At 45.2% G+C, this 13,411-nt stretch overlaps 1 protein-coding gene across 5 annotated transcripts in view; it reads left to right on the top strand.

Annotated features, from left to right (window-relative positions):
• WDR31 (WD repeat domain 31) overlaps nt 1-13,014 on the top strand; it is a 30,336-nt gene extending 17,322 nt beyond the window's left edge. For 3 of the 5 annotated variants that reach the window (XM_014540966.1, XM_014540967.1, XM_014540968.1), the window contains one exon: nt 1,284-2,153. In XM_014540966.1, the coding sequence (XP_014396452.1) occupies nt 1,284-1,475 (192 nt within the window). In that variant the 3' untranslated portion in view covers nt 1,476-2,153. Of the gene's footprint in view, nt 1-1,283; nt 2,155-8,961 lie in introns of those variants that run through there. The other 2 variants (XM_014540971.1, XM_014540970.1) reach the window with 2 other exon arrangements.
• The last annotated feature ends 397 nt before the right edge of the window (nt 13,015-13,411 follow it).

Here is a 13,411-nt window from a genome sequence, read left to right as displayed (position 1 = left end):
AACCTGTGACACGCGTGTCAGAGGTGACACGCGAACTCATTTTTTTTGGTTGATTTTTCTTTGTTAAATGGCATTTAAATATATAAAATAAATATCAAAAATATAAGTCTTTGTTTTACTATGGTTGCAAATATCAAAAAATTTCTATATGTGACACGGCACCAGAGTTAAGTTAGGGTTTTTTCAAAATGCTGACACGCCGAGCTCAAAAGGTTCGCCATCACTGGCCTAGGCATTGGGCTGAGCACATTACATGTATTATCTCATTTAATCCTTAAAACAACCACGCAAGCCCTAGCCGGTCTGGTTCAGTGGATAGAGCGCCGGACTGTGGACTGAAGGATCCCATGTTTAATTCTAATCAAGAACACATGCCCGGGTTGCGGGCTCGATCCCCAGTGGGGGGGCGTGCAGGAGGCAGCCAGTCAATGATTCCCTCTCATCATTGATGTTTCTATCTTTCTCTCCCTCTCCCTTCCTCTCTGAAATCAATAGAAATATATTTTTAAAAAACCACCACCACGTGAGTCAAGTAGTATAATTCCCATTTTACAGATGAGGAAATAGAGACACGGCAAGTTGTACAAGACACACCTCTGGAAAGTGTTGGGTCAAGATTTTAAATCCCAGGCTGCTGATGTGGCATCTTTTCTTCAAGCTAAGCGTTTCCAGCTCCTACACTGTTCCTCAGAGGACAGGGTGTCCAGTAATTTCATTGTTTTTTGGACACAATTCAGTTTGCTCTCTTACCTGAACATTATTCTCCAGGTGTGGTCTGATCTGTATCAGCAAAGAATGGGACTGGCAGGACTGGCGCCTCACTTGTAGTCAAGCTTTAGTGACTATGCATTAAATCAGCTCTGTGCCTGCATGTACTTATGAGAAGGTGCTCCTAACTGTGGGGTCCCCACAAGACCCACAGATACCAAGAGGCTGATATAAGATAGCTCTTGAGTTGTCATAGAAAGTCAGTAACCTCATACTCTCTCATGCTGTAGGACTTGGAGCTTCGCTTTCCTAACCAGTATGTTAATGAGGAAGGCAACAACCCTTCAGGCACATTCTTAACCAGGGTTGTTTGAGACATAGTTGGTGCTTAAAATAATCACTGGGTGGATGGATGGTTGGCTGTGTTGTAGATGGGATGGATGAAGGTAAGGGTAGCTACAGAAGTAGGTAAGTGGAGGGAACAGGTGGGCCATGAGATGGAGAGGCGATAGATATCAATGAATGAAGCTGGGGAAATGTATATATCTGAGGTAGCCTATGTCATTACTTTGCAGTTGTGGGACCTAAGACAGACGCGGAACAGAATATGTGAGTATAAGGGGCATTTCCAGACTGTGGCATCCTGTGTCTTTCTACCAAGAGCATTGGCCTTGATGCCTGTAATCGCTACCTCATCACACGACTGCAAGGTGAAGATTTGGAACCAAGATACTGGAGGTAAGGACCCTACTATTAGTGCTTCTTAAAGATAAGTCTCAAAGGCTTCCTTAAAACTTCCTTTCCATTTCTCAGGACACCACGCCTGTCCTGCCACTGTTCAGCCCCCTGTTGGTTAAGACATGACACCAGATACCGGAATCTCTGTTCAGCCTCGGCTAGAGGCTACATAGCTGTTTCTATCATATTGTACAGACTCATCCCTAAGAGCTCAAATATATTTGGCTTTTATATTCTTTCTATTTAAAATTCCTCGTCAAGTTTTAACTTGTGTTGCTCAAAATGTCTGGAAAAGAGAACAGAAATTGCCATTTTAAAATTTATTTTTCAAGGACTAAAATGAGCCTCAGCTCTTGGTGGGGTGAGGTGGAGTAAAGATAGTTTCAGAAAGACTGTGCCCCGTTTTGACTCTGCAGCTAAGGTTTTTGAAATCGTCATGACACTTTAAAGCACCAGAGAAAATAGTGTCTTAGGGAACCCAGCTCCCTGGAGTTGTTGATGCAGGGGTGTGCCGATCCAGCTCCTCATGGCTGATTGTTAAGTATTCAGGGATATTTAATACGGTCATAGTGGGAGTATTTATGCCACAAGATTTGGCAAATGCTATGAATAAAGCTTGTGTTTCCTTCCACCCTGCTGCCTCCATGCTATTCTGTCCTGGACACAGTTCTGCTAAACACAAGAATAGCATTATTTTAGAAAACCTCAAACCAAGTCCCTCCTACAGTAACCTTCCAGAAATCCGGGTCCCATCAAAGGAGGGTAGGGTAGCTCCCTCAGAGAAAGAGGTGAGATCTCGTCAAGGGGCACACAAGCTAAACTTACATAGTAAGGACAGCCCGCTGTGCCCGCCCCTGGAGTTGCCTTCTCCGTCACCTTCACCTCGATGTGGGAAGTGGGAGAAACAGCTTTTTAGCTTCATTAGCATAAACCTGAGACCAGGGGGAACAAGACCTGAAGTGCTGCCCTGCCCACCCGATGTGTGAGAAGGCTTTGAAATGCAGGTGGAGGAAGACTGGCTCCGCTGGAAACCCCTGACTGCCCTTCAGGTTCCCTGTCTTCTGTTGTCTTGAAGGGAGGAGAGCCTGGGAAGCCTAACTGAAAACCCGTGTCCCTGTCTGTTTTCCTTCGTCCTGACCCTACTTTGTTCTCAGGGCAGGTAACTGAGGGCAACTTTTTTTTTTTCCAGACAGAGAGAGAGGAAGGGAGAGAAAGACAGAAGCATTGATTTGTGGATGCACTTGTTTATATATTCATTGGTTGCTTCTCATATGTGCTCTGATTGGGGATCGAACCCGCAACCTTGGCATATCGGGACAACACTCTAACCAAATGAGCTACCCGGCCAGGGCTGAGGGCAACTTTTTAACATGTCCTTGCCAGGGAGGCCCCACGTGTCTGAACACACTTCTCAGTGGCATATAGCCATCCTGTTTGGTTTGTGTGCCATTCTCGATAGTCGAAGTCTTGGGGTTGACCGACTTCCCTGCTAGTGCATGTTCCTCTAAAGCAGGGGTCCTCAAACTACGGCCCGCGGGCCACATGCAAATACAAATATTGTATTTGTTCCCATTTTGTTTTTTTACTTCAAAATAAGATATGTGCAGTGTGCATAAATCCTGTTACCTTGGGTTGTTTTGAAAAGTCTTTCATGCCTGCCCACCGGAGGGCTGCAGAGATAAAGTGCAAGAAGAGCCCTTCCTCAACCCTCTGTGGCCTACACTGTGGTTTCAGTGGCCCCGCTTTACAGCGGGGACTGCTCCCCTGGCTGCCACAGACCAGCAGTTCTTTACCAGGCGTTTGGGTTCAGGCATTCTAAGAGCGCCTGCATGCATTGGGGTACTCACAACTGGCCCAGCTGCTACTGTTGATGCTGATAGCCAAGGAGATGCAAGGAGAGCATGACTGGTGGGTGTCTGCAAAACATGAAACCCCTTCCTCCAAGTCAAATTCCCTCGTTCAGCGTCCTTGAGAAGTGGTACAGAGATGCTATTTAGCACTGTTTACAGGAATTCCAGCAGAGGAATGACTTGGTCTGGAGACATTTTGAAAATTGTGCTTCTTCCAGGTCACTCACCTGTGTTGGGTCCCCAGAGAACCATATGTACTACAGGCTTCTGAAGATAAAACCATCAGGTGGGCTCACTGAGCACCAGTGACAGTGTTTCTGGTGAAGATTTGTGGCTCCCACGCTTACACGACTCCATTCCCACTCTGCTTCTCTGCATTGCTGTGCCCTTGCGAGGGCATTCTGCCCCTTTGCCCCTCACTGGTCCTGGGGCCTCTCTGATCTGGCCCCATGGAATCCTCTGTGTAGAGGCTGAATGCTAGCCAGGCCAGGAAAAACCCAAAGCAGCTGATTCCACCCGCCCTGGCTGTGTAGCTGTGTGAACAGTCAGATTAACCTCAGGATCAGTCACTTGCTCCTCCCACCCCTTCGAACGGCCTGGCTTTATTTGCTGGCCCTGCTCAGGTCCTCACATTCCCAGTCACCCAGCCCTCAGGCAAAGCCCTCTCTGAGAAAGCAGGGGAATCGCCATCAGGGGAATCAAATGAAGTCAACTGTTCTTAGACTAGAGAGCGTGACTAGAAACTGTGGCTATCAGAAGAGATTCTACTTAGAAAATGGTAGGAATGAGACAAGAGGTAAATAAAGTACTCCCCAGTGAACCCCATAGCCAAGGTTGACCAAGTCTGTAAATCTTTTGTTTATGAATCTGGAAGGATGATTGCTCCTCTGTACTATCATAAGTATCTTTTTAAAAAAATTATAGCCCAGCCGGTGTGGCTCAGTGATTGAGTGTCGACCTATGAACCAGGAGGTCATGGTTCGATTCCCGGTCAGGGCACATACCCAAGTTGCAGGCTCAATCCCCAGTGTGGGGCGTGCGGGAGGCAGCCGATCAGTGATTCTCTCTCATCATTGATGTGTCTATCTCTTCCTCCCTCTCCCTTTCTCTCTGAAATCAATAAAAAAATATTTTTAAAAATTAAAAATCACAGGCACAGAAATATCTTCTTTCCATTGAAGGCAGCACCCCAAAAGACCAAATTAGCTTATATAATTAAGTTGCTTGGTCTAAATTTCTATTAACTAGATCTCAAAATAGAAAGAACTCAGATGTCATTTCGTTATTTCCTGCCAGCTTGGAGTCTCCAAGATTGATCTGGTTCAAGCTGCTATTTTTAGGTATATTATGACTCCATTCTGACTGGCCGAAGCAGCAAAGAGCCAAGACTTATGATTGCAGGTGATTATGGTATATTTCAGACACATTTACTATAAACTCATTTTTTTGCTGTAATTTCTTTCAGATTATGGGACATTCGGGGGCTCCAGGTGGCTCATATATTTCCTGCAAAGCAACACGTTCAGACCTACTGCGAGGTCAGTGAGGACGGACACAGGTGTCTCTCCTGCAGCAGTGGCTTTGGAGGAGAAGGCTGCGAAGCCACGGTGAGGGGTCATGTCCAGTCCAGGTGTCTGGTTGTTGATGAGCAAATAACTTGTACTGGGCTGCACAGCAGGTCTGCTAATGGCTCAGGTCTATTCCGAGTGCAGACTATAAGTGATCCTCTGCATTCCAAATACTTCTTTCAAGAAAGGCCCATCAGCCGAGGGCTTTCTGAATTGGTTTGGGAAAGAGGAATGGGATGAGAGTCAAGAAGGCTATATCCTAGAACTGGCCTGCTGATGTCCGTCCTCCCAGCAGAGCTTAGAAAGAAGAAGGACTGTGTGAAGAACTAAGTGTTTTCATTGTGGTCACAGTAAAGGAGGTTCAAGCTCTTTAGGAAGTTGGAGTTTCAGTGTTGATCAAGGGCCCACCCCATCCCTTAACCATTTAGCTTTCCTTTCAATTAATTTCAGGATAGGCTCCTCCAAAGTACGTTGGATTCCTAATAGTAGAATACCAGTTAAAGGGGTCATCTAGTATCTAAATAGAATAATTATAGCTCCCATTTTATCAAACATTTCTTTTTTTTTAAATATATTTTATTGATTTTTTACAGAGAGGAAGGGAGAGGGATAGAGAGTTAGAAACATCGATGAGAGAGAAACATCGATCAGCTGCCTCCTGCACACCTCCCACTGGGGATGTGCCTGCAACCAAGGTACATGCCCTTGACCAGAATCGAACCCGGGACCCTTCAGTCCGCAGGCCGACGCTCTATCCACTGAGCCAAACCGGTCAGGACTATCAAACATTTCTTACAGCCTAGGCCAGTGATGGCGAACCTATGACACCATCAAAAAACTCATTTTTTTGGTTGATTTTTCTTTGTTAAATGGCATTTAAATATATAAAATAAATATCAAAAATATAAGTCTTTGTTTTACTATGGTTGCAAATATCAAAAAATTTCTATACGTGACACGGCACCAGAGTTAAGTTAGGGTTTTTTCAAAATGCTGACACGCCGAGCTCAAAAGGTTCGCCATCACTGGCCTAGGCATTGGGCTGAGCACATTACATGTATTATCTCATTTAATCCTTAAAACAACCACGCAAGCCCTAGCCGGTCTGGTTCAGTGGATAGAGCGCCGGACTGTGGACTGAAGGATCCCATGTTTAATTCTAATCAAGAACACATGCCCGGGTTGCGGGCTCGATCCCCAGTGGGGGGGCGTGCAGGAGGCAGCCAGTCAATGATTCCCTCTCATCATTGATGTTTCTATCTTTCTCTCCCTCTCCCTTCCTCTCTGAAATCAATAGAAATATATTTTTAAAAAACCACCACCACGTGAGTCAAGTAGTATAATTCCCATTTTACAGATGAGGAAATAGAGACACGGCAAGTTGTACAAGACACACCTCTGGAAAGTGTTGGGTCAAGATTTTAAATCCCAGGCTGCTGATGTGGCATCTTTTCTTCAAGCTAAGCGTTTCCAGCTCCTACACTGTTCCTCAGAGGACAGGGTGTCCAGTAATTTCATTGTTTTTTGGACACAATTCAGTTTGCTCTCTTACCTGAACATTATTCTCCAGGTGTGGTCTGATCTGTATCAGCAAAGAATGGGACTGGCAGGACTGGCGCCTCACTTGTAGTCAAGCTTTAGTGACTATGCATTAAATCAGCTCTGTGCCTGCATGTACTTATGAGAAGATGCTCCTAACTGTGGGGTCCCCACGAGACCCACAGATACCAAGAGGCTGATATAAGATAGCTCTTGAGTTGTCATAGAAAGTCAGTAACCTCATACTCTCTCATGCTGTAGGACTTGGAGCTTCGCTTTCCTAACCAGTATGTTAATGAGGCAACAACCCTTCAGGCACATTCTTAACCAGGGTTGTTTGAGACATAGTTGGTGCTTAAAATAATCACTGGGTGGATGGATGGTTGGCTGTGTTGTAGATGGGATGGATGAAGGTAAGGGTAGCTACAGAAGTAGGTAAGTGGAGGGAACAGGTGGGCCATGAGATGGAGAGGCGATAGATATCAATGAATGAAGCTGGGGAAATGTATATATCTGAGGTAGCCTATGTCATTACTTTGCAGTTGTGGGACCTAAGACAGACGCGGAACAGAATATGTGAGTATAAGGGGCATTTCCAGACTGTGGCATCCTGTGTCTTTCTACCAAGAGCATTGGCCTTGATGCCTGTAATCGCTACCTCATCACACGACTGCAAGGTGAAGATTTGGAACCAAGATACTGGAGGTAAGGACCCTACTATTAGTGCTTCTTAAAGATAAGTCTCAAAGGCTTCCTTAAAACTTCCTTTCCATTTCTCAGGACACCACGCCTGTCCTGCCACTGTTCAGCCCCCTGTTGGTTAAGACATGACACCAGATACCGGAATCTCTGTTCAGCCTCGGCTAGAGGCTACATAGCTGTTTCTATCATATTGTACAGACTCATCCCTAAGAGCTCAAATATATTTGGCTTTTATATTCTTTCTATTTAAAATTCCTCGTCAAGTTTTAACTTGTGTTGCTCAAAATGTCTGGAAAAGAGAACAGAAATTGCCATTTTAAAATTTATTTTTCAAGGACTAAAATGAGCCTCAGCTCTTGGTGGGGTGAGGTGGAGTAAAGATAGTTTCAGAAAGACTGTGCCCCGTTTTGACTCTGCAGCTAAGGTTTTTGAAATCGTCATGACACTTTAAAGCACCAGAGAAAATAGTGTCTTAGGGAACACAGCTCCCTGGAGTTGTTGATGCAGGGGTGTGCCGATCCAGCTCCTCATGGCTGATTGTTAAGTATTCAGGGATATTTAATACGGTCATAGTGGGAGTATTTATGCCACAAGATTTGGCAAATGCTATGAATAAAGCTTGTGTTTCCTTCCACCCTGCTGCCTCCATGCTATTCTGTCCTGGACACAGTTCTGCTAAACACAAGAATAGCATTACTTTAGAAAACCTCAAACCAAGTCCCTCCTACAGTAACCTTCCAGAAATCCGGGTCCCATCAAAGGAGGGTAGGGTAGCTCCCTCAGAGAAAGAGGTGAGATCTCGTCAAGGGGCACACAAGCTAAACTTACATAGTAAGGACAGCCCGCTGTGCCCGCCCCTGGAGTTGCCTTCTCCGTCACCTTCACCTCGATGTGGGAAGTGGGAGAAACAGCTTTTTAGCTTCATTAGCATAAACCTGAGACCAGGGGGAACAAGACCTGAAGTGCTGCCCTGCCCACCCGATGTGTGAGAAGGCTTTGAAATGCAGGTGGAGGAAGACTGGCTCCGCTGGAAACCCCTGACTGCCCTTCAGGTTCCCTGTCTTCTGTTGTCTTGAAGGGAGGAGAGCCTGGGAAGCCTAAATGAAAACCCGTGTCCCTGTCTGTTTTCCTTCGTCCTGACCCTACTTTGTTCTCAGGGCAGGTAACTGAGGGCAACTTTTTTTTTTTCCAGACAGAGAGAGAGGAAGGGAGAGAAAGACAGAAGCATTGATTTGTGGATGCACTTGTTTATATATTCATTGGTTGCTTCTCATATGTGCTCTGATTGGGGATCGAACCCGCAACCTTGGCATATCGGGACAACACTCTAACCAAATGAGCTACCCGGCCAGGGCTGAGCAACTTTTTTTAACATGTCCTTGCCAGGGAGGCCCCACGTGTCTGAACACACTTCTCAGTGGCATATAGCCATCCTGTTTGGTTTGTGTGCCATTCTCGATAGTCGAAGTCTTGGGGTTGACCGACTTCCCTGCTAGTGCATGTTCCTCTAAAGCAGGGGTCCTCAAACTACGGCCCGCGGGCCACATGCCAATACAAATATTGTATTTGTTCCCGTTTTGTTTTTTTACTTCAAAATAAGATATGTGCAGTGTGCATAGGAATTTGTTCATAGTTTTTTTTTAAACTATAGTCCGGCCCTCCAACGGTCTGAGGGACAGTGAACTGGCCCCATTTAAAAAGTTTGAGGACCCCTGCTCTAAAGCATGGGGTGCCTCTGTTGTGTGGGTTGGAGACATACAGCACTTGCTTTCATTACGTGGAATTCTTACAGACACAGCATTTCATGATATTGCACTCTTGGCCTAAGTGGCTGGTTTCCCACTTCCTCCCCCCAGCCTGCCTGTTCACCTTGTCTCTGGATGGATCAGGACCTTTGACCTCCCTGGCCGTTGGCGACACCATCTCCTTATTATGTGCAAGTTTCCGCAGAGGAATTCACTTGCTCAGAGTGGACCACAGCTCAGGGCTGGAACTGCGGGAAGTGGCAGTATTCTGAGGCCAAGAGACGTTTGCTGGGCAAAATCAAGCCATGGCCTCTCCTTTCCCAGTGTGGCTTTGCTTTTCCATGTTATCTTCAGGGTACGGCAATGTGCGGTTGGTGTTCTTTGTTTAGGTTCACTTGTCTTAGAAGGTATATCAGTGTTAGAAGTCAATGTGAAGCCAGTGGTTCAAAATCAGGTACAGAGTTTAGAGACAGAGACATGGGTTAAACATAAGGTTCTCAATCTACGTTAAATCCAAATGCAAGTTTTAGCGAGCTCTTGGGACTGCTCTTCAGAAAAAATATTTATGGCTCAAATGGTGACCTGTTAGGCCTCTGTCATAGGCCTCTGTGAGATTCAAGACACACGCTCTGAGTCTGTTGAACTGACCTGTTCCATGTCTCCACAAAAGAAAGAAAAGCAAGGGGGAGAGACACTCTGCTTTGTTTGCTTCAAAATTATCCACACGGGAAAGAACAGTGCAGCTCCATAGAGGAAGTAGACTGCAGACACGAGATTCAGCTCCAGTCACTGCTCCTCGGCAATGGGAAGAAGCAAAGTGAGGGCAAGAAAGCAAAAACCTTGGCTTCTACTCAAAATAGTAGAAGAGAGGGTGGCAGATCCCTGCCAGATCAGCGCGGAGGTTACATGAAAATCAGACCTGAGATGGCTTGAAGAGGCCGACAACCCCAAGGACCTTGTCAGAATTGTAGGAGTTATCAAACTGCGTCTGTGGATAAGAAAATGGAGAGGTTGTGGGATTAATGCTGAAAAATTTTTATTTGTACATTTTAATATTTTTATTGTTTTATGTAAACTCTTTCCAGGGAATGGCCAGAGTGAGGCTAAGGGAGTATCTGCAATGACAATAGGACATCTAGGAAAAAGTAGAGGCATGGACTCAACTGTGTGTTCCCACTGAGCCCCGCAGCGAGGAGGGGCAGGGTGCTCAGATCTGCCTGTGTGGCCCCCAGGAGATCAGTCTCACCTGGTACTCACAAGCCCACTTTCCTCCAGGGAAAATAGAGTCCCTCCTGCCTTCAGGTAAGCCCACGCCTGAGGCACCTGCCACCGGGGGATTCCCTTTCTGATGAAAGAAAGATTGTGCATTTGTCTCTGTGGCCCCTGCCAGCCCCTGATGCCCATGGCTGACAGCCATCTTCCTGTCTCCCTCCTGCTCCTCTGTAAGTCCAGCTCCCTCAAGCTGTCTCCACTGCCTGGGCAGGAGAATCTTAAGCTACTGCAAAGCGTCAAACCTGAATTTGACTCTCCAGTTCTCCATTTAGCTGGATCTTGGGCAAGTTATGAAATCCTCACTTGTTATATGGGGCCATAATCATGGATTCCTCATGGGGCTGTTCTGAGGACTGAATAGAACTATATTAATGCCAAGCAAGGTACCAGGTGCTTATAAATGGTAGCCATTGGTACTTATTGCCCTCTTTCCAGACCAAATGCTCTTTTCCACACATTTACCAGTCATCTATCCTCCATTGATCTTATTTTCTAAGACTTTAGTCATTGTTCAGCTTCCCCTTTGATTCCTTAAGTTATGGCCCTTGGCACTCTGGAAACACAAAGGGATAGTAAGCATGGAAACTGCTTCATTGAGCACCTAAAGGTTTATTCTCACTCTGATTCTTATTGTTATTCCCATTTCACAGATGAGGACGCTGAGGCCCAGGGACATGTAGTCCTTTGCCCAAGGTTAGACATGAGTAAGAAGGGGAAGAACTTAAATTTGAACCTGGGTCAGCCTGACTCAAAGCCAGATTACTTCCCTCTCTTTCCCTTTCCCTTTGCCTTTGCCTTTGCCTTTGCATGATGTCATAAAGTTCGCTTTAGAAATGCACAGACCATGACATTGTGTATTTTCTAGACCAGTTATTAACTTTTTGGCTCCAAAGAGATCTTCCTGGCCAGATGCCTAGGAGCAATAGACAGATGTCTCAGGGAAAGTTCTAGAGCACCTATCAGTGCTACAGTTGACCCTTTCTTCTAGAAGGAAGACAAGCAGTAAATCAGAAAACCCAAGGGAGTGGTTTGGGAGGGGGTCCCAGGGCTGCTGTGAGAGGGAACATACTGTGAGGAAATAGTAGGCCTCTGATGGACTAGCAGGGTTCTATTACCGATAAAATCGTTTCCCTAAACTCTACGCATGTGCTCGATGTATAAATTCCTTATTTGTGCATTTTAAGTAGAAAATAGATTAATAAATGTAAATGTTTTTATAAAAAAATTCAGTGTTATATGCGCTAAACAGGTTCTCTCAGCACCTATTATACAGGCTGCTGAAATGTATTCATTCATTCATTGGACTCTTCATTTCAGAGGCTGCCCCTCTGAAATCATAGTAAGGAATTTTCCAAAGACAGTTGACCTTTTTCCACCGGGAAAGTATATAAGCTCTTGGAACCTGACCAGTTCTATAGTCAGTATTTAATACATCTGTGTCTTTGCTTACACATTTATCATTTAAGTATATTTATATATCGAAGGAGGAGTGGTGATGATTATTGGCCTTCATTTTGACACAGGAAATACAAGAATAAAACTCAGGGCACTTGGTGTTTTTAACCTTTTAACACTGAGAAAAAGGAAGTTAGCTATTTCTGAGTAACCTTTGAAACATAATTATTAAAGAACAGCTTCATCATAAAAAATACACAGACTACTAGTTGTTTCCTGAAATTGGCACTTCTGGGTACAGGCTGTCCGGCTCAGACTACATTCCTAGCTAGGTGTGGCCATGAGAATAAGTTCTTGTCAGTGGGTGGTGAGTGGAAGTGATGTGTGTAACTTCCACCTTATAGCTTGAAAGAAACACATTTGTCCACTAGCTAGAAAGCAGACTGCCAGTAACAGCTCAACTATTCGGGCAAGGGCAAGATGATGAACCAGCAAAAAAGAAGGAACTTGGGCCCCCGAATCACCTCAAGGACCTGAACTGCTCCAACAACCTGACCAGCCGGACTGTGACTTGGAAGAGAAATGAACCACCACCAAGCCATTACATATATTTTTTTAAACTTTTAATTCAAGTATACAATCATAAACCATTTCAGACATCTTAAGGTTTTATAAACTGAACACACTAGTAACCAGTACCTAGATGAAGAAGCCATAATATATCCAGGAACCTCGATGGCCTCCCTCATACCACCCTCCGGGCACATCTGATAAGGGATTTATAACAACAAACCGGTTCTACTTTATAGAAATGGCATCAGACTCTTTTGTAGTAGATGGCAAGTGTGGCCACAGATTTCTCCCCTCCCTGTGTGTCTGACCCTTTCAATGTGAGTTGCTCTCCTCAGTGGGTAGGACCTATTTCCCCACCCCTCAAACCTGCACTGGTCTTTTCACTTGGTTTGACTGACAGGAAAGTGAACGCTGTGCAGCTTGTGCGGCTGTGGCTTCAGAGGCCTCGCAGCTTCACTTTCACCCTCTCGGAATGCTGCTCAGGTCTGTCAGGAAGGTGGCCGAGGCCACATGGAGAAGAACCAAGCACCACCAGATATGTAAATGAGGCCGCCTCGGACCTTCCAACCCCACCAAATCTGCAGCCAAGTTCAGATGACATAGAAAAACCACAGCTATTCCACACAATCATGAAAAATAGTAAAACATTGTTTTGAGACACTAAGTTTGTTACGCAGCAATAGATTCAAGTGAAACAGGCATATGACCTTATTTTGTTCAGGCTTCTTTTGCTCAACGTGTTTGTGAGATTGATTCATACCTTTGCGTATAGTGGAATATTATTCCTTCCCATTGCTGTATAGTATTCTAATGTGGGGCAATATTGTAATTTATCCATTTCACTACTGCTAGCTTCTGGTTTGGGGCTCTTACAAGCAGTGCTGCTATGAACATTCTAATAATATGTCATTTGGTGGACATGCATGCATTTGTGTTCATTATTTAATTAGCGGAGGCCTTTCTGGGCTATCATGTAACTTGCATTATTAGCTTTAGTAGATACCACCTCTTTTCCAAAAAGGTTGTTCTAGTTCATATTCCACCCACTGTGCAGGAGAGCTAGCAGAGTTTCAGTTGTTCCTTGCCAACACTCTGTGCTCTTAAACTTTGCGACCCTCAGCTGGGTGTGGCTCAGTGGTTGAGCGTTGACCCAGGAACCAGGACACCAGTTCGATTCCCGGTCAGGCCATGTGCCTGGGTGCGGGCTTGATCCCTAGTGTGGGGTGTGCGGGAGGCAGCCAATCAATGATTCTCTCTCATCATTGATGCTTCTGTCTCTCTCTCCCTCTCCCTTCCTCTCTGAAATCAATAAAAATATATT

The sequence above is a fragment of the Myotis brandtii genome, unplaced genomic scaffold (genome assembly GCF_000412655.1).
Source record: "Myotis brandtii unplaced genomic scaffold, ASM41265v1 scaffold2514, whole genome shotgun sequence".
Lineage (NCBI taxonomy): Eukaryota > Metazoa > Chordata > Mammalia > Chiroptera > Vespertilionidae > Myotis > Myotis brandtii.
The sequence above is the reverse complement of the archived record's forward strand: the minus strand, read 5'-3'. Positions and strand labels throughout refer to the sequence as shown.